Source organism: Hyla sarda, chromosome 4 (assembly GCF_029499605.1).
Source record: "Hyla sarda isolate aHylSar1 chromosome 4, aHylSar1.hap1, whole genome shotgun sequence".
Classification (NCBI taxonomy): domain Eukaryota; kingdom Metazoa; phylum Chordata; class Amphibia; order Anura; family Hylidae; genus Hyla; species Hyla sarda.
Window position 1 is genome coordinate 177104912 of NC_079192.1, and position 25665 is coordinate 177130576.

The 25665-nt window shown below is 45.2% G+C and overlaps 1 protein-coding gene across 9 annotated transcripts in view; it reads right to left on the reverse strand.

Moving 5' to 3' along the window:
- HERC1 (HECT and RLD domain containing E3 ubiquitin protein ligase family member 1) overlaps positions 1–25665 on the reverse strand; it is a 192823-nt gene that overhangs the window by 154453 nt on the left and 12705 nt on the right. For 8 of the 9 annotated variants that reach the window (XM_056572873.1, XM_056572876.1, XM_056572875.1 and 5 more), the window contains 8 exons: positions 5597–5719; positions 4068–5026; positions 3851–3946; positions 3215–3409; positions 2096–2407; positions 1912–2008; positions 286–429; positions 57–184 (listed from right to left, as the gene is read on the reverse strand). In XM_056572873.1, coding sequence (XP_056428848.1) covers positions 57–184; positions 286–429; positions 1912–2008; positions 2096–2407; positions 3215–3409; positions 3851–3946; positions 4068–4997 — 1902 coding nt within the window. In that variant the 5' untranslated portion in view covers positions 4998–5026; positions 5597–5719. The remainder of the gene's footprint in view (positions 1–56; positions 185–285; positions 430–1911; positions 2009–2095; positions 2408–3214; positions 3410–3850; positions 3947–4067; positions 5027–5596; positions 5720–25665) is intronic. The other variant, XM_056572870.1, reaches the window with a different exon arrangement.

A 25665-nucleotide genomic window follows, 5' to 3' on the forward strand; every position in this document is an offset into this window, starting at 1 on the left:
AGAAATCAGAAGTGAAATAACATTTAGGTGATATTTAGATGATGTAAATGATATACCTGTCCAGTTGAGGTCAGCGCTAAGGAGGACTGACTGCCAGCGCACACTTTACGTGTAAACATTCCTTGCAGTGCTTCCACCACCTTTGGTTTATATACCCTGTTAGTGTCTCCATGGCCCAACTTTCCTAACATAAATAAACAAAATCATACACCAATGTTAAAACCAATTCAGATGAACAGAGCAACAATGCAAATGTTTTATTATAGGCTGCAAACATATACATACCATTATCTCCTCCTCCAAAAGACCAGACAGTTCGTCCATCTTTAGACAAGGCAATTGTGTGAGAGCTCCCACAAGATACTTCACCAACATTACTGATATCCTTTACTAAAGTAGGGATGTTCCGACTATTACTGTCTCCATGACCTGGAAAAAAAAACGCACAGATATATACTTCAAGATTCCAAACGATGTTGAGCTCAGCACCTATAATCCGGTCAACCCCAATGACTCTGCTTACTTCCCTGGACTACACTCTCTTGATCAAATTCTGTGTACAATACTAATGGGGCCAATGGCTGACTGAAGTATATCCAGGATGCCATCAGAAGCAGTGGCACAACATGGGGTGTACTGGAAAGGGGGGGGGGGGGGATTTTTAACTAAGGGGCATCTACCTAATTGGGGGGGGGGGAATAATCTACCTACTGGGGTACCTAACTAGAGAGTACATCATCCAGAAAAGTAAACAGAGACTGGGACAGATTGGAGCACTGGCACTGGACTCGGCAAACCAAAATAACCAAAGCAGGCTTCTGTTTTTTATTTTTTATTTATTTTTTTAAATCTCGGCCAACACCTTTAAAGGGTACCTCTCATCAAATAAACTTTTGATATATTTTAGATTAATGAATGTTGAATAACTTTCCAATAGCATGTTAATGAAAAATATGCTTCTTTCTATTGTATTTTTCCCCGATCAGTCCTGTCAGCAAGCATTTCTGACTCATGCTGGAGTCCTAAACACTAAGAGCTGCCAGCCTGCTTTGTTCACAGCCAAACGGGCTGTGAACAAAGTAGGCTGGCAGCTCTGAGTGTTCTCCTTTGTGAACAAAGCAGACTAGCAGCTCGTAGTGTTTAGGACTCCAGCATGAGTCTGAAATGCTTGCTGCCAGGACTGGTAGGGAAACCCCTAGTGGTCATTTCTTCAAAGTTGAAAATTAAATAGAAAGAAGCATATTTTTTTAATAACATGCAATTGTAAAGTTATTCTGCATACATTAATCTATAATATATCAAAAGTTTTTTTGATGAGAGGTACCCTTTAAAATAAAATGTGCAAATATAAGTGTTTTATTTATTTTTTTCTTTTTTTTTAATGGTGATTGTTTCTTCGTGGTCATTACATCAAAATAAGAGCCTTATTTACTTCAATACATGAAATAAAAGAACGCCTGGCCTTTTTATAAAATAAAAAATTGGCCCTGATATACTAAGAGTGGAATGGAGTTTTCTTTGTGGGTTTTAATTCCCTACAAAGTATTTTTCCACTCTATTTACTAAGGTTTTGAACTTTTCCCTACATTTATTTAATTTATTTTTAAACTGCTTTTTCCAGAGCTCAAATCCCCCACATTTTCTGTGGAAAGCTTAGTAAATAAGTTGGGATTTTTTATTTATTTTTATGTTGGGGGACACGCCCCCTCTTGCCCTAGTGACCACGCCGCTTTTTCGGGTTTCTGAGTAAAATGGAGAGTTGGTCAGGTTTTTAAATTTTTTGGAGTAAACTCGGAAGCAGACACAATTTGTGGCACTATACGCCAAATCCTGGCGCACAACCCAATAAAACAGGTCAGGTTTACAATAGTAAATCAGGGCCATTGTTTCTCTATTATTTGGTATGGTTACCTAATCTTCCAAAATCTCCTTCTCCCCATGTATAAAGTTCTCCATCTTCTGTGACAGCAGCACTGTGTCTGTACCCAGCAGAAACACATACTACAACCTAACAAGAGGAAATAAAACAGTTATGTACAGAATGTATTAGCATTGTAGTACACAACCCAACTCCAGGGCAAGAGGAATGTATTACCTTTCCCTGTAAAGTCCCTTGAATAAGCTTTGGATATTTCTGTGTTGAGCTGTTACCATGACCTAGCTTGCCATAGTCCCCATCTCCCCAGCTGAATACCTCTCCCTCAGTGGTGAATGCTAGGGTATGGCCATCAGACCCTTTGGAGGAGGAAACCTTTTTGATAGAACGATGAGGTTCAAATGTAAGTTTCTTCAAGGTGGACTGGTTGTTAGAATCCCCGAGACCTAGTCTCCCATAACTTCCTTTCCCACATGCTCTCACTGAGCCATCAGTGGATATAACAAAAGTGCAGTACTGTCCAGCTTCGATCTGTATAAAGAGATAAGTAATGCTCCACATTAAGAAAGCCAAAAACTCTTGACAGGCCGAAAATAAAAACACATATAAACAGATATCCAAAGAATCACTACAGCACTCCAGCAGAAAATATATTGAAGTGGTGTTTAATTCATTAAAATGTTCACAAGGAAAAAGAAGCTTTTTCAAGCTTAGAACTGAACTGAAATGTTACACTGTAAATGATCTAATGAATAAACCTGTTATTTATATTCATAAATTTCCTGCTGGAGTGATGTGGGGACTCTGGATATCTGAATGGTAAATGTCTGACCAAGGCTTCTTTGTGTTAAATTTTTCATGTTGAACTCATGTTTTTACCTTTCAACTACTTTATATCTACAAAACTATGTACACGTTGAGTACTATAGCCATGGTATATATCGCTTGTACTTATCTGTAAATTGCTATCTGAAATGCTGTTCCTTCGTATACTTGTGGATTATTACAGCCCAGGATATGGATGTTGCTTTCTTTGCAACACCTACATGTGCTAATCTGTGCTACTTGTGATCTATACTCCTGTTAATTTTGTTAAATGATGTATCGATATGCTGATTTAACTTTTACTCTTTATGTTTAAAAAATTTATAAAAAACAATTGTTAAAGAAAGTCCTTTTTTTTCCTGTGATGTATAGATAGGGGAGTCCCTGTCGAGCTCTCCTCTGTATTAACTCAAAACTTACAAAAATTATTTTAAAAAATTAGTCTGCTTCTTCAGTCCCAACTAGGTCAGAGACTTCTATTATACTACAAACAGAATCCTGATAAACACTTACTGTCTGCGCATCTGAGAAACAGGGAGCTAACTTTGGCTGTAATATCTTCTCTTGGGTTCCCTCCACAAGCTGGTGGCTGCTATTACTTCCCCATACATATACTTCACACGTCTCTGATACCACTGGATTTTCTCCAGTCTGGATACTGTCTGGACTAGCACAAGTTCTGGAGTAGTCAGATGCCATCTGGCACACCTAGGCAACAAAAATGTAAATATGAGTGAAGCCAAGGATGATGACTGGATACAAAATAGAAGGTTGCGACATAAACTGGGAGAAGAACAATTAAATATTAGAAATGCATAATGTTTACTTATGAGAAACATTAGGAAAATTCCTATACTGTTCAGCATACAATCTTTCAAAAAGCTATTTTTGAATACCAAAAAAACTAAAAAACTTAAGGCTATCAAATATTATTTTGGTCCTTATGCAGCTCCAGCACATTCTTGAAAGTTTTTAGTTATTTGTTTATAGTCCATACCATTTTCTAATATACATGCATTTAACCCTTTAAAGGGGTATTCCAGCATTTAAAAACCTGCTGGGGGTTCCAACTGCTGGGGTCGGATAAAGATAAAAAAAAAAAAAAAGATAAAAACTACACACAGTGTAGTTGTAGATTTATTTCAATACCTCCTCAAAGAGACACAATGCAGCTTCATACAAAGAGCATAGGCCATCTGCTGTTCTGGTGGGCTCTCTCCATTGACTTCTGTCTGCCGATGAACCCTTTAAAACATCAAAATACTAGGTTACATTTTATTAACAAAAATACATTGAAAAGAGACTTCACTAAAACTCCACAGTGGAAATAAAGCTTTGTTTAAAAGAGGTCATCACCGATACTTACTAGAGACCTTCTCATCTGCTGAAGAATGCCAATGAAGCAGTCACAGCTGATCATGCCTTCCTGTGTTGGTTGTGTTTTGTTCTGGTCTGCCTCCTTAACCAAAGCAGAAGCTGCCAGCGCCATTTCTATCCACTCTAAAAGGTAGCGGAGAGAGCCGCGCTGAGAGGCAAGGCCAAGAAGTAGTTCTGATACCAAGCGTCTCCCCAGAGTATCTGCCCCAGAATTGGGAACAGTCACACCTTTCAGGAAAGAGGTGACCTGGGCTAAGCAGTCCAGTCCCATGGGTGGTATTTTGCTCTCATTGGCCAGTGACAGAGGGGGTAGGGAATTTACCACATCAATTGCTGTTCGTATAACATCATTACAGAGATTCAGACCAGACCCAGCAGTTGGCAGCATCCAGCTCTGCCTCAGTAGAGCAAAGAGAAGACTTAGACCAGTCCTCACCCCCATTTCGATAAGAGCGTCAGTACTGGAGCGTGGCCGCTCACTAACAGACAGGGTGTCTGCAGAGCCAGAGCTATTCTCAGGTGAATGTTGCTGTTGTTTAACTTTTCCTTTGTCATGATACTTGTTAGAAAGAGCATAGAAAACCCTTTGGAGAACCAGGAGTCTCTTCCATAGAGAACCAGCAAAAGGAGAGTCAGAACACACCACCTTGGCCAGAGCCAGCTGGCTGCTGAGTAAAGCATCCAGGTAGTGATCCTGCTCATCACAGGACAAAGACTCCCTCTCAAAATCTGGCAGCTGAGGTCCCTTGAGGCATAAGACTTGCTGTGGGAGTGGAACCACTTCTTTGTTGCTGACCAGCTTGGCATACAAAATTGAGACACCTTCCCGAGTAGCAATAGATTCGCTATCTTCTGTTATCCAAGAGCTGTTTAGGTGCTCCAGCCATTTTAACTTCACAGGGGGCATCATGCCAGCCATTATTATTCACTCTACTGCCATGGGTCCTCCTGTAGGTAAATAAAATGAGGATAGTCACAGCAAAGTAGAATCCATGTTTTAAACTCAATAAAGATATGTACACATGGGCAAAAACGGCTCTGAAAAATTAGACACATCAAAATTAGCAATGAATAAGCTGTGCCGTTTTTGGTGAGGGTTTTCATGTGGCTTTTAAACTTGTTTTTTTGCAAGCCCATTCACTTTAATGTGAATGTTTAGATGGAACCTATTTGAAATGGGACAGTGATGTTCTGGAACCTTTTTTGCCTGTGTAAACATACCCTAAAGATTTCCCTATAATTCTACCTGAGTAAAAATCCCATCAAGTCTGGCTCTTTAGTAAGCAGTGTTGATATGAAAAGAACTGCCTGCTCAGTCAATGACACCACTGCAGATAGTGAATAAATGAGCAGGCAGATTCTGCTGAGAAGAGAAGTCTTGTGGTGACCAGCAGAAAACTGGGTTAGGTTGGTATCATTTATTTTTTTATTATTAGAATATCTTTGTTGCCCTTTACACAAGCTTTTTATAATGGATTACACAAGACCTAGTTTCAGCAAATAAAGTCAGAGCCTTACTTTTCACACTTTAATGTTGCTGGTGTCTCTTCCAAAGACCTCAGATGTCCTAAAGCTAGGATACCGCAACCTCCATTATAACACTTTATAGTATTCCAGTATCTGTAATAGGTGTGTAGCCTTCTGCAGAGAAAGGGAGAGAGACGTTCACTCTAAAAATATAATGAATGAATATAAAAGAAAGTTACAGTGTAGATAAAGGTCTGTTTAGCTGAATTCATGTGGCTGTTTTATATTTTTATTTGAGAATCCAAGTAAGTATCACTACACAGGACATACAGTATTTCTTAAAGATTCTAAAAACTTTAAGACTATGCACAATAAAAAACACTCAGCACTGCTCTGCAAGTTTAATACATTAGACCATTCTTTCTGGAATTCTCCATCCCGCTTATTTTATTCACTGGTGTCAGCTGTTCAGTGACCCTGCTCCACAAATGAAGGCAATACTCTCTGGGAAGAAGGCTACTACTACTCCCCAGTTTCACCCCTGACCAGAACCCACTCAGCTTATGCAAGACAGTAATAAATTACCAATGCAGAGATAGAGTTGTTGATCAATCTCTGGGGAGAACAGACCTTGTAAAACACAGCGATATGAAAAGTCCTCAGGTTCCCTTTCCAGGTACACACGCACTATTCCACAAAAGAATCAATATATAATTGTACAATGCTTTGACAAATATTTGCAGATAACTTGAAGAGACAATATAACTGGGGGGGAAAAAAACAAAAAAAAAAACAAAAAAAAAAAAACACACACAAATACAAAAAATTAAATAAAAAAATCCTATATAGAGTATATGTAGACATATGGAGCATCTGATGATACGTGCATTTGTCACCAATAGATAATGGTCACTAGCAATGAATATTTTATAAAATGCTTTGGAAACATAAAGGGGTCTTCCCCATAATAAAAACCTATCTATCCACAGATCAGGCAATATGTGTCTGATTGCAGGGACAGAGAACAGGGGTCCAAATTTCCATTGGTACACACCTTGTGCTCTCTTCTAACTCCATGGGACTAACAGTTGAGCACTGTGCTCAGATATCTTCAGCAGTACCATAGACTGAATTGAGAAGCTGTGCCCAATAGATCCAACTCCATCAAAACAGAGGCCACATGCCTTCATTCTTGTGATTAATGGGGGTCCAAGCAGTAGGGCCCATAGCAATCAGAAATGTTTCATTTATTCTGTGGATAGATAAGTGTTTATTATAGGAAATACCCAATAAAAACAAGAACAAATTGCTGCAATAATGTACATATTAACATATTACATAGAAAAAGGGATAAGGAAACACGGAATGATGATAAACTTTCAGCTCTGTCAATACAGCTGGACTGTATCCACAAGGCGTGACGCTGCATCTTGCTTATCTCTGCAGCCTTACCCAGCATTCATAGCAGACACACAACTTTATAATATTGCAGAACACCCACCAAGTATGAAATTGCATAAACTGTCATCAATCTAACAAGGCTAACCCTAAAACTTTCACGTTTTTCTTAATTCACATCTGTGTTGGAGCTTCCATCACAGATTCTATCATATTTAATGAAAAGAATATCACAGCATATGGCACTTGTCAAACAATGAACACCTTGATAGGACCCATTATAAGTCAATGGGGCCTACTGGTTGATGGATCTAATATTTAGAATAAATTACCTAGATGTGAACAGAGCCCAAGGTTCACTGTTATTAAAGGGGTACTCCGCCCCTAGACATTTTATGCCCCATTTATACTGTTTAAAATACCAGGTGCTGCACGGAGATCGCGGGGGGTGCCAGCAGCGGGAACCCCACGAACAGACATCTTATCGTCCATCTTTTTGACAGGGGATAAGATGTCTTGGGGTAGAGAACTCCTTTAAGTGTGAGTGAGTGGAAAATGGCACGCAATGCATTGAGAAATTCCTGCTTCACAAACAGGGTGGGTCTGCAGCCTGGTCACTGTCAGGGTACGGACACACAGAGAATTCGATGTGGATTTTCTGCACAATATTTACAGTAGCAGCAAAGTGGATGGGGTGGATGCACACAAAAGGATATGTGGATAACATTTTATAGGGGTTATCCAGGAATAGAAAAACAGAGCTAAAGCGCCTACAAAATTCACTGCACACATAGGGCTGCCACCGGAAAGCCCTGTGTGTATGGTGATTGGGGGTTACACAGCACACTGCCCGCTGCTGCAGCAGCAGATTTTGCACAGCGTGAAATACGCCGAGTAAGCAGTACGTGGGACTGTACCCTTAATCTGCAGCATGTCAATTGTTGTGCCAGACCCGCTGCAGATTTATTGAAGATTTTGTCATATCTGAAGCAATTTGTTGTGGAATTATTGCAAATATTCTGCTGTAAAAAATCTTCTGCATTTTCTAAAAACTTGCCCGCAAAACAGTTTTTATTACCCTGTCAGCTTGCATTACACTTACCTTCCCATCACACTTCAAACATGAAAGAGGGGGGGGGGGGGGGAATAAAAGGAAACAGGAAAAAAAAAGACACTGCTTGATAGAATGAGTGCAGTGGGTGAGGAGGAATCAGCTGGTCATCCCAGATACCACTCCCAGAAAACAACTGATATTGCTGGGGAAGGCTGCAGACAGCCAGGCATTTCACTTGCAGCTAAAGGGTATATGTACTGTGACACACATGAATTTTCCTGCTAATAAATGTAAAGCCCCTTTGGGGTATGTTCACATGCTGTGGATTTCCTGCAGATATCCCCAATTAGCTTTTATAGGGAAGTCAAAGTCTGCAACATGTTAACAGCCATATTTTGGCTGCAGACTATCACTAAAGCTATGTTCACACTGCAGAATTTCCATGCAAAATTCCACATTGGAATTCCACACAGATTCCACAGCAGCAGAATCCCATTGAATTCAATGGGATTCTGCTTTGCCGTTCACATGGCAGAATGCATTGCCGGAATGCACTGCTGTCTATAAGACGCTCCACATTCAGGGGCAATGTCCACGCAGAGCTTTTCCGTGTAAACATAGCCTCAGGGTGCATTCCCACACACCGGATCTGCTGAGGATTTGAAGTTGTAAAATCCAAGGCATGATTTTACAAGGCAGTTCTTAATTGGCATGTCAATAAAGTGATGGCTTTGTAAAGTCTGCAACTTAAAACCTGCAGAAGATGCAGTATGTGTGAATACACCATAAAAGTTGAATGTTGTTCACAATGTTGGGTACTTTTTGCATACACTTGGGTACAGGACACAGTCATAGGCACCACCATGTCCAGCAAACCTAAGTGCTACAGGTTGTGGAAACCCAGTAGCAATTGTTAGTCCACACACGTATATCCACTGAAGTTAGGGTGCTCAATCCCCAAATATCAAATCTATTACGTCCTAGTAATATGAAGGGAAACAGTCTTCATTTATTTCAGTGCAGCATAAAACACGAAAGCGGGCATGGACGTCAGTAATTTCAGATGGGTAAGTTTAATTACCGTATATACTCGAGTATAAGCCGACCCGAGTATAAGCAGAGGCCCCTAATTTCACCCCAAAATCCCAGGAAAAGGTATTGACTCGAGTATAAGCCTAGGGTGGGAAATACATCATCCCCCCCCCCCTGTCATCATCCAGACCCCCGTCATTAACATCCTCATCATTATCACCCTGTCATCATCCAGACCCTCATCATCATCACCTGTCATCATCCCCTTGTCATCATCCCACCCCCCCCCTTCATCATCCCCTTGTAATCATCCCCACCCCCCTTCATCATCCCCTTGGCATCATCACATACCCCCCCTTCATCATCCCCTTGTCATCATCCCCACCCCCTTCATCAGGCCCTTGTCATCATCCCCTTGTCATCATCCCCACCCCCCTTCATCATCCCCTTGTCATCATCCCACGCCCCCCCTTCATCATCCTCTTGTCATCATCCTCTTGTGAACTATCCGCCCTCAGTGGTCTTCAACCTGCGGACCTCCAGAGGTTTCAAAACTACAACTCCCAGCAAGCCCGGGCAGCCATCGGCTGTCCGGGCTTGCTGGGAGTTGTAGTTTTGAAACCTCTGGAGGTCCGCAGGTTGAAGACCACTGCGGCCTTCGACATCATCCAGCCCCCTCTCACCCCCTTTAGTTCTGTACAGTACTCGCCTCCGCTCGGCGCTGGTCCGGTGCTGCAGGACTGTCCGGTGGGGAGGTCGTCCGGTGGGATAGTGGTTCCGGGCTGCCATCTTCACCGGGAGCGCCTCTTCTCCGCGCTTCGGGCCCAGAATAGAGGCGTTGCCTTGACGATGACGCAGAAGGACGTTGGTAATGAACGTACCTCTGCGTAATTGTCAAGGCAACGTGACTATTCTGGGGCCGAGCCCGAAGCGCTTAGAAGAGGCCTAGAAGCAGCCCGGAACCACTATCCCACCGGACGACCTCCTCACCGGACAGTCCTGCAGCACCGGACCAGCGCCGAGCGGAGGCGAGTACTGTACAGAGCTAAAGGGGGTGAGAGGGGGCTGGATGATGTCGAAGGCCGCAGTGGTCTTCAACCTGCAGATCTCCAGAGGTTTCAAAACTACAACTCCCAGCAAGCCCGGACAGCCGATGGCTGCCCGGACTTGCTGGGAGTTGTAGTTTTGAAACCTCTGGAGGTCCGCAGGTTGAAGACCACTGCGGGTGGAGAGTTCACTCGAGTATAAGCCGAGGGGGGTGTTTTCAGCACGAAAAATCGTGCTGAAAAACTCTGCTTATACTCGAGTATATATGGTATATATCAGACAAGAGGCTCATATCTTGCATTAATCTTTCTTTTTAATGCCCATAGCAGAAAACTACAAACAGTTAATTCACGTCAGTGTTATAGAAAAAACATCATTAAAATACTACTACCAGCAGCCCCTGGATCCTCCCCTCCCCTCTGGCCGGATGGCTCCTATATAAGGGGCAGTCTGGTACCACTCCTCCTCTTTCTTTCTGCTCATGGCAGCAAGTTAAGTATATCTGTGTTCTTGTGCTTATATCTCATTGTGATTATATCTTAAAGAGGGTATACGGCATATATACAATTGTGTATGCCGGTATACCCATTCTGTTTCCTTTCTTTTACTTCTTTCATTACTTTACATATTCTGTCTCTTACTGATTTCTTAATATACTCTTTTTTTGTTTGCGGCTTCTCTACTGAGTGGCACACTCTCATACCCTTTCCCCCCCTTTTCTCCTCGTTCTTTTCCAGGCGCCATCTTACCTTATTGGCGCCGTCTTCATCACTCTCCCCGCCGCTCTCGCCGTCTTACGGGCTATCAACGTCAGGGGGAGTGGCTTAGTGACGTGCACCCTGCGTCGCGCCCCTTGAGAGTCCGCGCGGCCTATCACAGCGCCTTATAGCCGTAATCACGCAAGATTGGTCCCTCCTCCTCTCTCTGTCGCCAGTGTTGTGCGAGCGGTGAAAGGAGCGCCAGCATTGCGATAGGCTGCCGTCTCAGTGTGCATAGATCTCACAGGTAGTTCCCTCAGTGTGCTTAACTTCCTGGGCCATGTTAAGTTTTTAACTTTGAGCTCCATTGTCCTACAATAGCGCTGAATGTAGGTGGTCTGCAGGCACCTCGTCTCCGCTTCAGTGTGCATTTAAATCATAGACCGGATGGTCCATTCATATATATATATATATATATACAACCAAACAAGTAGGACGATATGGTGCTTTATATTTTAAAACACCATTAAGTGCGAACCGGATACAATAAAGATTGCACTTTTAATCTCACTCTTTTGATATATGGGAAATAAAGGGTTTTTTTTTGGGCTGCCTTTTCTTGGTAGTCTATGAGTTAGTGGTCAAATTCCACCCTCCATATATTGGTCTCAACTAGATATGTTTAACTTCTTAAGCTCACAATTCTGTGGCTCTGTGGCTCAATATTTCCTAATATAATCTACAGTTGGTGGCTACTAGAGATGAGCGAACTTACAGTAAATTCGATTCGTCACGAACTTCTCGGCTCGGCAGTTGATGACTTATCCTGCATAAATTAGTTCAGCTTTCAGGTGCTCCCGTGGGCTGGAAAAGGTGGATACAGTCCTAGGAGACTCTTTCCTAGGACTGTATCCACCTTTTCCAGCCCACCGGTGCACCTGAAAGCTGAACTCATTTATGCAGGATAAGTCATCAACTGCCGAGCCGAGAAGTTTGTGACGAATCGAATTTACTGTAAGTTCGCTCATCTCTAGTGGCTACTTGTTAGCCCCCACCTTCTATCACACAGTTTTTACTTTTCAATTCATTGTTACATTCTGTGGATAGTCATGGGTGGGGATAGTAAAAACGTCCCTTTCTCTACGCTGCCTGGGACTGCTAATGAGGCAATAGAGATTGAAGCCTCTCAAGTCATGTCGGCAGCCCAAATTCAGGACTTGATTAACAAGTCCATTCAAGCAGCTTTAGCTGTAACTGTACGGTCTGACACATCTCCAGCCACTGTCGCGGGGCCTGTCGCGCCCCGCATCTCAGTGACCGTACTCGACCCTTGGGCCTCAAGGAGAACAACACCAAGAGGCGAAAATCCACCAGACGGACGAAACCGGACTCCTATGACACGTCTGACGACGAGTCTTCCAGGGAGTCTGATGTGGCCGAAGTCACAGGCTCTGCGTCTGATGACGAAGATGCGGGGATCACTGCTGACTGTCCCGAAGCCAACCCGGAGATGCCGAACAAGGCAATCCTAGATTCACTTGGGCAACCATTTTTTTTTAGCCCTGATGCGATAACTCACCCCCGCTCAGGAGACTGGGCACAGTTACCGCAAATTGCGCAATACATAGAATTTTGGATTAGACGGTCCCTTGACCAAGCAAACCGCAACAAGTTGAGGGCCGAATGCCCTAGACCCTATGTGGCCAAAAAAGTTGCGGTCACACCGGAGATAGATCCGGTTCTGCAAAAATACCTGACGCGCTCGGGTAAATACGCCAAAAAAGGGATTGAAAGGTCATTTAAATTGATTCAAGACCGCATCTTGGATTTGCTTGGTCCACTCACCAAGATACTTAACCCCTTAAGGACCAGGCCATTTTACACCTTAGGACCGGAGCGTTTTTTGAACATCTGACCACTGTCACTTTAAACATTAATAACTCTGGAATGCTTTTACCGACATATTCTACTTTATGTTATTGGTAAAATTTTGTCGATACTTGCATCGTTTCTTAGTGAAAAATTTCAAAATTTGCTGAAAAAATTGAAAATTTTGCATTTTTCTAACTTTGAAGCTCTCTGCTTGTAAGGAAAATGGATATTCCAAATAAATAAAAAAATTTATTCACAAATACAATATGTCTACTTTATGTTTGCATCATAAAATTTTACTTTTGGAAGACACCAGAGGGCTTCAAAGTTCAGCAGCAATTTTCCAATTTTTCACAAAATTTTCAAACTCACTATTTTTCAGGGACCAGTTCAGGTTTGAAGTGGATTTGAAGGGTCTTCATATTAGAAATACCCCACAAATGACCCCATTATAAAAACTGCACCCCCCAAAGTATTCAAAATGACATTCAGTCAGCGTTTTAACCCTTTAGGTGTTTCACAGGAATAGCAGCAAAGTGAAGGAGAAAATTCACCATCTTCATTTTTTACACTCGCATGTTCTTGTAGACCCAATTTTTGAATTTTTACAAGGGGTAAAAAGAGAAAATTTATACTTATATTTGTAGCCCAATTTCTCTCGAGTAAGGACACACCTCATATGTCTATGTAAAGTGTTCGGCGGGCGCAGTAGAGGGCTCAGAAGCGAAGGAGCGTCAAGGGAATTTTGGAGAGTAAGTTTTTCTGAAATGGTTTTTGGGGGGCATGTTGCATTTAGGAAGCCCCTATGGTACCAGAACAGCAAAAAATCCCCACATGGCATAACATTTTGGAAACTAGACCCTTTGAGGAACGTAACAAGGAATAAAGTGAGCCTTAATACCCCACAGGGGTTTCACAACTTTTGCATATGTAAAAAAATATATATTTTTTTTCACTAAAATGTGTGTTTCCCCCCAAATTTAACATTTTTGCAAGGGTTAATAGCAGAAAATACCCCCCAAAATTTGTAACCCCATCTCTTCTGAGTATGAAGGTACCCCATAAGTGGACCTGAAGTGCACTACGGGCGAACTACAATGCTCAGAAGGAGTCATATTTGGCTTTTGGAGAGCAAATTTTGCTCGGGGGCATGTCGCATTTAGGAAGCCCCTATGGTGCCAGGACAGCAAAAAAAAAACACATGGCATACCATTTTGGAAACTAGACCCCTTGAGGAATGTAACAAGGAATAAAGTGAGCCTTAATACCCCACAGGGGTTTCACGACTTTTTCATAGTTAAAAAAAATTATATTTTTTTCACTAAAATGTGTTCCCCCCCCCAAATTTCACATTTGTGCAAGAGTTAATAGCAGAAAATACCCCCCAAAATTTGTAACCCCATCTCTTCTGAGTATGGAGGTACCCCATAAGTTGACCTGAAGTGCACTATGGGTGAACTACAATGCTCAGAAGAGAAGGAGTCATATTTGGCTTTTTGAGAGCAAATTTTGCTCGGGGGGCATGTCACATTTAGGAAGCCCCTATGGTGCCAGGACAGCAAAATAACCCCCACATGGCATACCATTTTGGAAACTAGACCCCTTGAGGAACGTAACAAGGGGTACAGTGAGCATTTAAAATTTTTTAATTTGCACAGCCCACTGTTCCAAAGATCTGTCAGACACCAGTGGGGGGTAAATTCTCACTGCACCCCTCATTACATTCTGTGAGGGGTGTAGTTTCCGAAATGGGGTCACATGTAGGTTTTTTTTTTTTTTGCGTTTGTCAAAACCACTGTATCAGCCACCCCTGTGCAAATCACCTCAAATGTACATGGCGCACTCTCCCTTCTGGGCCTTGTTGTGCGCCCCCAGAGAACTTTGCGCCCACTTATGGGGTATCTCCGTAGTCGGGAGAAATTGCATTACAAATTTTGGGGGGCGTTTTTCCCTTTTACCTCTTGTCAAAATGAACAGTATAGGGCAACACCAGCGTGTTAGTGTAAAAAATTTATTTTTTTACACTAACATGCTGTTGTAGACCCCAACTTCACCTTTTCATAAGGGGTTAAAGGAGAAAAAGCCCCCCAAAATTTGTAACACAATTTCTCCCGAGTACGGCGATACCCCACATGTGACCCCAAACTGTTGCCTTGAAATACGACAGGGCTCCAAAGTAAGAGCGCCATGCGCATTTGAGGCCTGAATTAGGGATTTGCATAGGGGTGGACATAGGGGTATTCTATGCCAGTGATTCCCAAACAGGGTGCCTCCAGCTGTTGAAAACTCCCAGCATGCTTGGACAGTCAACGGCTGTCCAGCAATACTGGGAGTTGTTATTTTGCAACAGCTGGAGGCTCCATTTTGGAAACAGTGGCGTACCGGACGTTTTTCATTTTTATTGGGAGGGGAGGGGAGGGGGGCTGTGTAGGGGTATGTGTATATGTAGTGTTTTTTACTTTTTATTTTATTTTGTGTTAGTGTAGTGTAGTGTTTTTAGGGTACAGTCATACGGGCGGGGGATTACAGCGAGTTCCCGCTGCGAGTTTGAGCTGCCGCGCAAAATTTGCTGCATTGCAAACTTGCAGCCTGATACTCACTGTAAGCCCCCTGCCCATGTGAATGTATCCTGTACATTCACAGGGGGGGGGGGGGACCTCCAGCTGTTACAAAACTACAACTCCCAGCATGCACAGTTTATCAGTGCATGCTGGTAGTTATAGTTTTGCAACAGCTGGAGGCACACGGTTGGGAAACACTGAGTTAGGAAACAGACAATGTTTCCCAACCAGTGTGCCTCCAGTTGTTGCAAAACCACAACTCCCAGCATTCTCAGGCATGCTGGGAGTAGTAGTTCAGCAACATCTTTAGAGCCAGATGTTGTCGAACTACAACTCCCAGCATGCTGGGAGTTGTAGTTTTGCAACATCTGGAGGACTACAGTTTGCAGACCACTAATACAGTGGTTCCCAATCTGTGCCCTTCCAGATGTTGCAAAACTACAACTCCCAGTATGCCAAAACTGTCCAGGCATGCTGTGAGTTGTAGTTCTGCAACATCTGAAGGGCCAGATGTTACAGAACTACAACTCCCAGCATGCCTGGACAGTAAGGGCATGCTGAGGATGTGTAGTTTTGCAACATCTGGAAGGGCACAGTGGTCTCCAAACTGTGGACCTCCAGATGTTGCAAAGCTGCAACTCCCAGCATGCCCAGATGCCAAGGGCTGTCTGGGCATGCTGGGAGTTGTAGTTTACGGGGTCCCATTACATCATTGCATGTCGCTTTACGGCGACGTGCATTGCTGTAAAGGGCCCGACCGCGGCTGAAGATCTACTCACCTGTCGCCGCCATCTTCCTCGCCGGGATCCGGGTCTTCAGGGACGAGGTAAGTACCGGGGCCGGTCCCCAGCACTCCCCCGTCGCGTCCTCCGGTCTTCCTCCCGTCCTCTCCGGACTTGCAGGGGCCGGGCAGGACGGGAGGAAGTAACCGCCCCCCCCCCTTGCGATTGGTCGGTTAGTTAACTGACGGATCGCAGGGGATCGGAGGAGGTGGCAGGCTTGCCACCTCTCTCCTATACTTCAGCATGGTCCTGGCTGTCTGTGACAGCCAGGATCATGCGAAATTACCGGGCGGTCGGGTCCCAGAGACCCGATCAGCCCGGTATCGCCGCAGATCGCAAGGGCGATTTCCCTTGCGATTTGCGGCGATCGCCGACATGGGGGGCCTACATGGCCCCCCTCGGCGTTTGCCCTGGATGCCTGCTGAAGGATTTCAGCAGGCATCCAGTTCCGATCTCTGCCCGGCGAGCGGCAGAGACCGGAAATACAACAGGACGTTCTCTAACGTCCTTGGGCATTAAAGCCCAGGTAGTGAGGACGTTAGAGAACGTCCTATGTCCTTAACAGGTTAATCTATCCGAGCAAGCTGCATCTGCTGCCCAACCGGTGGATCTAGTGCAACTGAGGGGCTGGGCCCAGCCTGCTATTTGCATGCTGGGCAGTGCAAACACTACGTGCTCCATTGAACGGCGACGTTCAATTTTAATGAAGCTGGAGCCACAACTCTCCCACCTGGCCGAAAACGAGCCGGGTGCCTCGGCCGAGGGCCTTTTATTCGGAGAAGACCTCATTAAAAATATAAATAAGTTTGTCAGTCTTTTTTCCAGCCTAGACAAGGCACAGACTTCTCTGAAGAAGGCAGGTCAACCTAGTAAGGTTTTTGGCAAGGCAGGTAGAAGCAGAGGCCGATCTGCCGGCCGCAGTGCCTCTTACAGGCCCTACACTAGACCAGCAATCCAACAATATGCTCCTGCTCCGCAACCGTATGCATTGCCGGTGGCTCAACCTGCACCATTCTTTCCCCCTCGAGGACGCCCCTGGAGAGGACGTGGAGGTCGAGGATTCCCCAGGTCTTGTCCACCGACCGGTGAGTACACTCACACCATCACTTCCACACACTTTGGTGGGGGGCAGACTGATGTATTTTATCCACATCTGGTCCATGATTACGGCAGACGTTTGGATACTCAATACAGTAACAGGGTACCAGATAGAATTCCAGTCTCTGCCTGAATTGAACATTATACCTCAACCCATTCGGTTCTCTGCACAAAACGTAGCACTCATAGACAACGAGCTCCAAGAACTCTTGTCGAAAAAAGCGGTGCGAGAGGTAGACCCCTTGTCTCCCGGATTCGTCAGCAACATCTTCTTAGTCAAGAAGAAAGATGGCGGTTATCGCAGTGTGATAAATCTGAGAGATTTGAATCAACATGTGACTTACCGTCACTTCAAGATGGAGGGTATCCATCTGTTGCGCGACCTTCTCTGGCCAGGGGACTGGTTGGTGAAAGTCAACTTGAAGGACGCATATCTTACCGTCCCTATACACCACGCCTCCCAACACTTCCTACGGTTTTTCTGGAGGGACCAAATGTGGCAATTCACCTGCCTCCCATTCGGGTTGTCATCGGCCCCTTGGTGTTTCACCAAGTTGCTGAAACCGGTGGTGGCTGCCCTTCGGAGCAGAGGGGTACGGCTTATAATCTACCTGGACGATTTGCTAATCATGGCACGTTCCAGGGCGCAGGCATTGTTGCACAGTCAGTGGGCGGTTTCTTTGTTGGAGGAACTGGGGTTCCTGATCAAAGAAGTCAGTCCTGATCAAAGAAATCAGAACAGTTTTACGCAAAGGCCGGGTCTCATTGAGGAGGATTGCTCGCATTGTTGGCCTTCTGTCAGCCTCCATTCAGGCGATTTTTCCGGCCCCACTTCACTATCGGGCCCTTCAGCGTCTCAAGGCTCTCCACCTTCGACAGGGTCTGCGCTATGCAGACAAGGTAATTCTTTGTCCGGAGTCGGTGGCAGAGTTACACTGGTGGCTGCGCTACACCGTCGAATGGATCGGCAAATCGATCTTCAACTCCGGCCCGGACGTGATCATAGAATCGGTTGCGAGCCGCCAAGGTTGGGGAGCTAGTTGCGGGAAAGACACTACAGGAGAGAAATGGTCCGTAGAGGAGTCCCTCCTCCACATCAACGCTTTGGAACTTCTGGCAGCGTTTTGCTGTCAGGAGTTTTCTCCCTCATGGCTCCAACTGCTGTGTACTGTTACGCATGGACAACGTGGCGGCAGTACAATATATAAAGCGCCTTGGAGGCACGAGATCCAGAGCTATGACGGACATTGCGTCCAACCTCTGGCACGTCTGTCTATCCCGGGATATCATCCCGGTGGCGGAATATCTTCCAGGTGTATCCAATATTGTGGCAGACTGGAATTCCCGCTTCTTGATAGACTCCAGCGACTGGACGCTGGATCGCTCTATCTTTTTAGCACTACGAGATCTTTGGGGCCCGTTACATACGGATCTTTTTGCTTCTCGTCTCAATCGGCAGTTACCCCGTTTTTACAGCTGGAGACCAGATCCGGAAGCGGTCAACTGTGGCCGCGGGGAACGCGCTATGCTTTTCCCCCTTTCCCGATGATTACCAGAATCCTTCTCCAGGTAGCGACTCAGAAGGCGACTGTGGTTCTAGTCACCCCCTGGTGGCCTGGCCGACGCAGCCATGGTTTCCTCTTCTGCTGGGAATGTCAGTCGACTATCCCCGGTTGATTCCAAATTCCTCTCATCTGCTCACAAACCCGACCAAGGGTCTTCACCCGTTGATATTGGAGGGCAACCTTCCACTCCTTGCGTGGTTGGTTTCAGGTCCCGGACGCTGGTGGTGAACTTTCACAATCAGCTAGAGACCTCCTCGCCTTGGCCTGGGCCCCAGGGACTAGATCGGCATATCGATCGGCCTGGTCCTTGTGGGTTCGTTGGTGTGATCAACGGCAAGCTGATGTCGTTCGAGCACCTGCTCCAGTCATAGTGAATTATTTAGCGGACTCTTGAGTCTGGAAAGTCTTCCAGTTCGCTTAACGTATACAGATCCGCCATATCGTTGCCCGGTGGATTCTTTACAGGTGGGCAAGCATCCCTTGGTATGTAGGCTAATGCGCGGAGTGAAGTTCAAGCGCCCTCCTCGTCCTAGATACCAAATGACTAGGGATGTTTCCAAGGTGTTAGACCTGTTCTCGTCCTGGGAAGATAATGATGTTCTATCTTTGAGACTTTTATCTTTCAAACTGACAACCCTTTTATGTCTGGTATCCATTAAAAGGGTGTCGGACGTTCGGGCTCTAGATATCTCTAGGCGACAATTTTCACCGGAGGGGGTACCTTTTTCTGTTGTTCGCAGAACTAAGACGGGACTGCAGTCAGTCTTTTACCCCTTTTTTCCTGCTCATCCTCGACTGTGTGTGGTGCGCTGTCTTCAAGCGTACGAGACACTGACTGCGTCCTTACGATCTCTTGGTTCTAATCAATTGTTGATATCATATGTCAAACCTCATCTTCCTGTGACCTCGGCCACATTGGCCAGGTGGGTTCGATCGGCCATGGAAATGGCAGGGATCAATGTTTCCCTTTTTGGAGCTCACTCTTCTAGAAGGGCTATGGCCACGAAAGTGGTTACTGCCGGAGGTTCGCTTTCGGACTTACTATTGGCCGCTGACTGGTTGTCGGAGACAACTTTTTGTCAATTTTATTTTAGGCCAGAGGAACACGATGGTATGTTTTTTTTTATACACGTTTTGCTTTAAACTTGCAAGATATGAGCCTCCTGTCTGATATATAAATCGAGATTTTCCTAGCTTGTGACGGAAAATAGAAGTTATATGAAGACAGGAGGCGAGTATCTTCCCTCCCTACCCAACCCTTTTATGGTGGTGTTCTTTTTCTTTTCAGGCTATTGATGAGATGGGCGTTCATCTTCTCAGAGGAGGCTGAGTTCCTGAGTTACCATCATTCGGTTTTCTGTTCCAGTTAGAACAGTTGGTTACAGCCCGGTTGGTCCTGACACCCAGGAGAGTGGTTCCATTCAACGTTGAAAGGGTTCCAGTTCTACATGAGCCCGATTCCTTCCGAGGGTCGCATAAAAAAAGAGGAGGAGTGGTACCAGACAGCCCCTTATATAGGAGCCATCCGGCCAGAGGGGAGGGGAGGATCCAGGGGCTGCTGGGAGTTGTAGTTTAATGATGTTTTTTCTATAACACTGACGTGAATTAACTGTTTGTAGTTTTCTGCTATGTGCATTAAAAAGAAAGATTAATGCAAGATACTCGCCTCCTATCTTCATATAACTTATATTTTTCGTCACAAGCTAGGAAAATCTCAATTTACGCCGACACTATTCAATCTATAATGCTAAGAAGCCAAACTTACCACCCTCCAACTCATGAACTGCAGCTATGGATTTTATTTGTCAAGTATAGACCACTAGGCAGCTGTAATAAACTGTAGCAGTGCCACATGAGAAGTGGGAACTGATACTGAGTGAAATGACAGCTGCCTCCCATTTGGATGAATATCTGTCAGCACATTGGATAGCTGCCTCCAGTGGTCTGCGTGCAGTGTCCTGCTCTGCATGCCCAGCTCTGTAGCATAGGTGCCCAAAAAGAATCAGTGCTGTACACCCAGGGGAAAGCCTAAGACTTACAAAAGGTAGGCATAACAGGACCTTCAGGACATAGAAATACTAGTTACATAACATCAATTCTACCTTACACAACCCTAAATTACATGTCAAAAGCATGACTTGTTTCTATTATGCCTCAGGAACGACCACCATTTCAGATTAGTTGCTGGGACCTGGGAGAACGATTTCCAGAACAGAAAATGGGGTGACTTCAGAAACTTACTTCACAACTTGCCCAATAAATTAAGAAGAACATTATTAAGAACATCATTCTACTGGACAAGAGTCTTTATCCGAATGGAAATGTCCATATGATAGCAAATACATGAATAAATAATTGCAGTCAGTTTCATCCACCCCAGTATTTTCCGAAATAAAATGTATACTAGCAAAGTTCTCTTTGGTTAAAATGACTCTAGCTGTGAAACAGAACAAGGCAAATAGTAACAAAGAGGAAGGCGCACAACAGAGAAACAGCGTGGCATTCAGTAGTGTGCGTGAGCTGGGAGAGCAGAGTTATTTTAACCTCATACATTAATCTGCCCCACAACAGTCTTTCTTGAGCTAGAACCCTGAGGCTAAGTTTCCACTTTTTTTTTTCTGGCAGTTTTTGGAAAACTGCCACTGCAGTTTTCGAGCCAAAGTCAGAAGTGGATCCATAAGGGAGGAGAAGTGTAAGTCCATCCTTTATATGTCCTATTCCTTTTGAACACACTTCTGGCTTTGGCTCAAAAATTGCCAGAGAAAAAAACAAGTAGAAACTTATCTGTCATGCCCCCTCCCAAAGGCTTGCATTTGGGGGGGGGGCGGCGGAGCGTGACGTCACAGGGGCGGAGCCTTGACATCACAACGCTCTGGGGACTGATTTTAACGGGGTGCGGCGTGCAAGATCACGGATGTCTAAGCGCCGGAGTACCCCTTTAAGAAAAAAACAAACAAAACACACAACTACCCAACAACTTAATCTCTCCCCTTTCTTAGGCAAATAGTCCACTAATGATGCCAATACCAACTGTATATGGGTATGAAGCCCCTACACCATACACTAGGGATCGACCGATTATCGGTTTGGCCCATATGATCTGCCGATATTCACAATTTTGGATGTTATCGGTATCAGCAATTACCTTGCCGATAATCAGATAATGCCCTGCCCACCGCCCCGCACCCCCCACCACCCAGAGACCGCCGCTGCTGCCCCATTGCCTCCCCCATCACCGGTTTTATAATTACCTGTTCCCAGGGTCCGCGCTATTTCTGGCTCCTGCGCCGTCCTGTGTTACGCTGTGTGCTGCACAGCGCAATGACGAGTGACATCCTCAACACGACGTCACCGTCAGTGCACACAGCGACAGCTCAGGAGGACGGTGCCGGAGCCAGAAGTGGCGCGGACGCCGGGGCCCCAGGGATTGGGGGGGGCGCAATGGGGCAGCGGCGGCGGCAGTCTCTGGCCGCCCCCCGGGGTGGGCGGTGCCCGCTTTAAATCAATGATCTGCAGCAGTGTCGCCGGGGGGGGTTCAGATAAATAGCCGTTAACTTATACTGGAATATCGGTATATGTTATTGGCTATCGGCCGTTACCTCCACAGAGTATCGGCCCTAAAAAAAAACGATATCGGTCGATCCCTACCATGCACACAACCTAAAAAACAAGTTACAAGATATACTCCACAGATATCTAGGGATCTTTAGGGCAACAAGGTAAAACTTCTTTTAAGCTTCATACTAATCATTTCCATGTGGTAAAGTCCTTTGTGCTCAGGATGGCAGCCAAAATGGTTGTCAATGCACCCAAGAATTAGCAAATGGTCACAAGAATTTACAGACTTGTAAACCGTTGAGACTAGCCTTGTCATTGTTTTTGCACGGCAGCAAATTTAAGAAAATAAAAAGATGTTCATTTTCCTCCTGTGTCTTCCAGAAGTGGTACTCAACTGGCAGGTCTGATAGACCCTCCTCTGATGCTTCTGGTAGACCCTTCGCTGAAGAGGACAGGAAAACAATGTGGAGAACACCTGGCCCCGGATGATAACAGTAAGTTTTGGGAAGAAGAGACTGAACTCCAAAGAGCATGTCATAAACCAGCTGAGCCATCCAAAGTCAATTCTGAGATTATAAGAGAAACAAACCTGGGCCAATGGTCTTTCCAGTAACCGTGCGGAAATCTCACCTCCACAGGGTATATTCACTTTGCAGAATATCTGTCCAGAAAATTTTCAGACGGACATTTCGCAGACCATGAATTCTGGAAGAATATGACGGCAATGCATTTCCAAGTGGATGCTGATAAAAGAATGAACATGTTCATTTTCAGGGCGGAGAGAATTGGAATTTCAGCCTTGTGCAGAAGATGCAGAATCCTATTGAAAACATCATCGAGCGGAATTTTTCCAGTGGATTCCACGAGGAAATTCCGCTGTATGAACATACCCACATAGTGTTGTACAAATAAAGACCAATATCAGACATTACAATATTACATACTGGATATTCAAACAAGAGCAGTAAGGGTCCTGCTCATAAAGGCTTGCAGTCTATAAGGAATGAATGGGGTTGAGATAAAAAGGCAGAAAGTTGATTTATTTATACAATGGTCCAGCACGCAAAATCTCTTCAGCTTCTGCCCTTACATTCTCCTGTTAAATAATGTCATGATACACCTTTAAATTCACTATTCAATGAATGACCAAAAAGGCATCAAAACCGTGAGACAGTAAAGCAGCCTCAAACCAGGATGCTCCATGCTTCACATTTGGAATGAGAGTTTAGCATTCAGTGTTCTTTTTCCCCTCCAAACATGGTGTTGTGCATTTGTAATTAAAAGTTCCAGTTTACTCATCTGTCCATGGAACATTTTCCCAGAAGCAATGTAAAACATTTAGGTGGTCTCGGGCTAACATGAGACAGATCACAATAGGTTTATTGTGGAGTCCCTCTGTTGAAGGTGCCTAAGCCTGCCCCCCCCCCCTTATTCACATACGCATTTTCTTCAACTCCACGTCCTAGTGACGTGGAGTCACACGCTGCCTGAGCGCTGCGCTCTGTATGCAGAGTGCATGCACTTAAGGTTTTATGCAGCTCTCACGTCCTGATCAAGTGAGAGCTGTGCGTCCCCGGAGAGTGCTCTGCGCAGTGTAACTGCACATGTGCCAGGCCCTTGCTACAGAAGTCAGGAGTAGCGAGGGCCCGGTACTGCTCAGAGAGCTCACATGATCAGGATAAGAGAGCTGCGTAAAATCTTCAGCGCATGCGCTCTGCATACAGAGCGCAGCGCTGATGGGGCATGTGACTCCACATCACTAGGACGTGGAGTTGAAGAAAATGCATATGCGAATAAGGGGGGCGAGCTGAGGCACCTTCCTCCGGGACCCAAAGTGTGACTGCTGGCGGGGGACACGCCTGCAGAGCGCAACTAAGGGGGTGAATTACGGGACTTTACAGGACAAAAACTCGGCAGCCACCCAACAAAAAAATGTAAGTGACCCCTGTATGGACTTCTGTTCACCCACACGATAACCCAGTGTATTGGGTTTAGTGTGGGTGAACTTGCCAAGAATCACTAAGGATTCAATATAAAGCTAACAGAAAAAAAAAAACTAAAAGTATTCTTCACCACACATGTAACTTCTATAACCATTTTGTACAACATACAAACAGCTGACAGGGCATCATTGAGCAGAACAAGGAGCCCCAGTAGCTTCATAGTACACAGCCAAAAGGAACTTGTACTGTAACCCAGGTCTTCAGAAATTTGTAACAAATAAAGGAGTCAGCTAAAAAAGTTACACACCAGGATGGCTACACATAACGTAACCTGATACTGATTTGTTATATGATCAGTCATCAGTGTCCCCTTATCTCTCCCTGTATCACAGTCATTAGTGTCCCCTCATCTCCCCGTGTCACAGTCATAAGTGTCCCTCTCATATGTTACTGTGTCAGTCATTAGTGTCCTCTCATCTCCCCGTGTCAGTCATAAGTGTCCCTCTCATATGTTACTGTGTCAGTACTTAGTGTCCTCTCATCTCTCCCTGCATCAGTCATTAGTGTCCCCTCAGCTCTTCCCGTGCCAGTCATTAGTGTCCCCTCAGCTCTCCCCGTGCCAGTCATTAGTGTCCCCTCAGCTCTCCCCGTGCCAGTCATTAGTGTCCCCCTCAGCTCTCCCCGTGCCAGTCATTAGTGTCCCCTCAGCTCTCCCCGTGCCAGTCATTAGTGTCCCCCTCAGCTCTCCCCGTGCCAGTCATTAGTGTCCCCCTCAGCTCTCCCCGTGCCAGTCATTAGTGTCCCCCTCAGCTCTCCCCGTGCCAGTCATTAGTGTCCCCCTCAGCTCTCCCCGTGCCAGTCATTAGTGTCCCCCTCAGCTCTCCCCGTGCCAGTCATTAGTGTCCCCCTCAGCTCTCCCCGTGCCAGTCATTAGTGTCCCCCTCAGCTCTCCCCGTGCCAGTCATTAGTGTCCCCCTCAGCTCTCCCCGTGCCAGTCATTAGTTTCCCCCTAATCTATCCCTGTGTCATTCATTAGTGTTCCCCTCATCTCTCCCTGTGTCACAGTCAGTCATTGTTGTCCCCTCATGTGTCCCTAGGATTAGTGCCCCCCTCATGTATGATGACCATTAGTGTCCTTCCCATTTTTCACGATCATTGGTGTCACCTCAACTTTGAAAAAAAAACTAATTGTTTTACTTACCTTTGCCTCCATTTCCATGCTGATCCTCGTTCTGCCTCAGGGTGGCGCTCCCGTGTTCAATGAGCAGCAGCAGATGTCACGTGACTGCCGTGCACTCCTGAGTACAGAGTGTGACCTCCGAGGCCACTGACTGGCTGTGGCAGTCACCTGGCATCATTTGCTTAAGTAATGCTGTAGCACCAACTGGGGGCAGAGGTAAGTAAAACATTTTTTGTTTTTAAATCTAGACCCCTATTGGAAAGGGCTGACAAAAACTTTCGTGACACAACAAAATTCTTATTCACCATAGCGACCTAGCACCTGGAAATTAT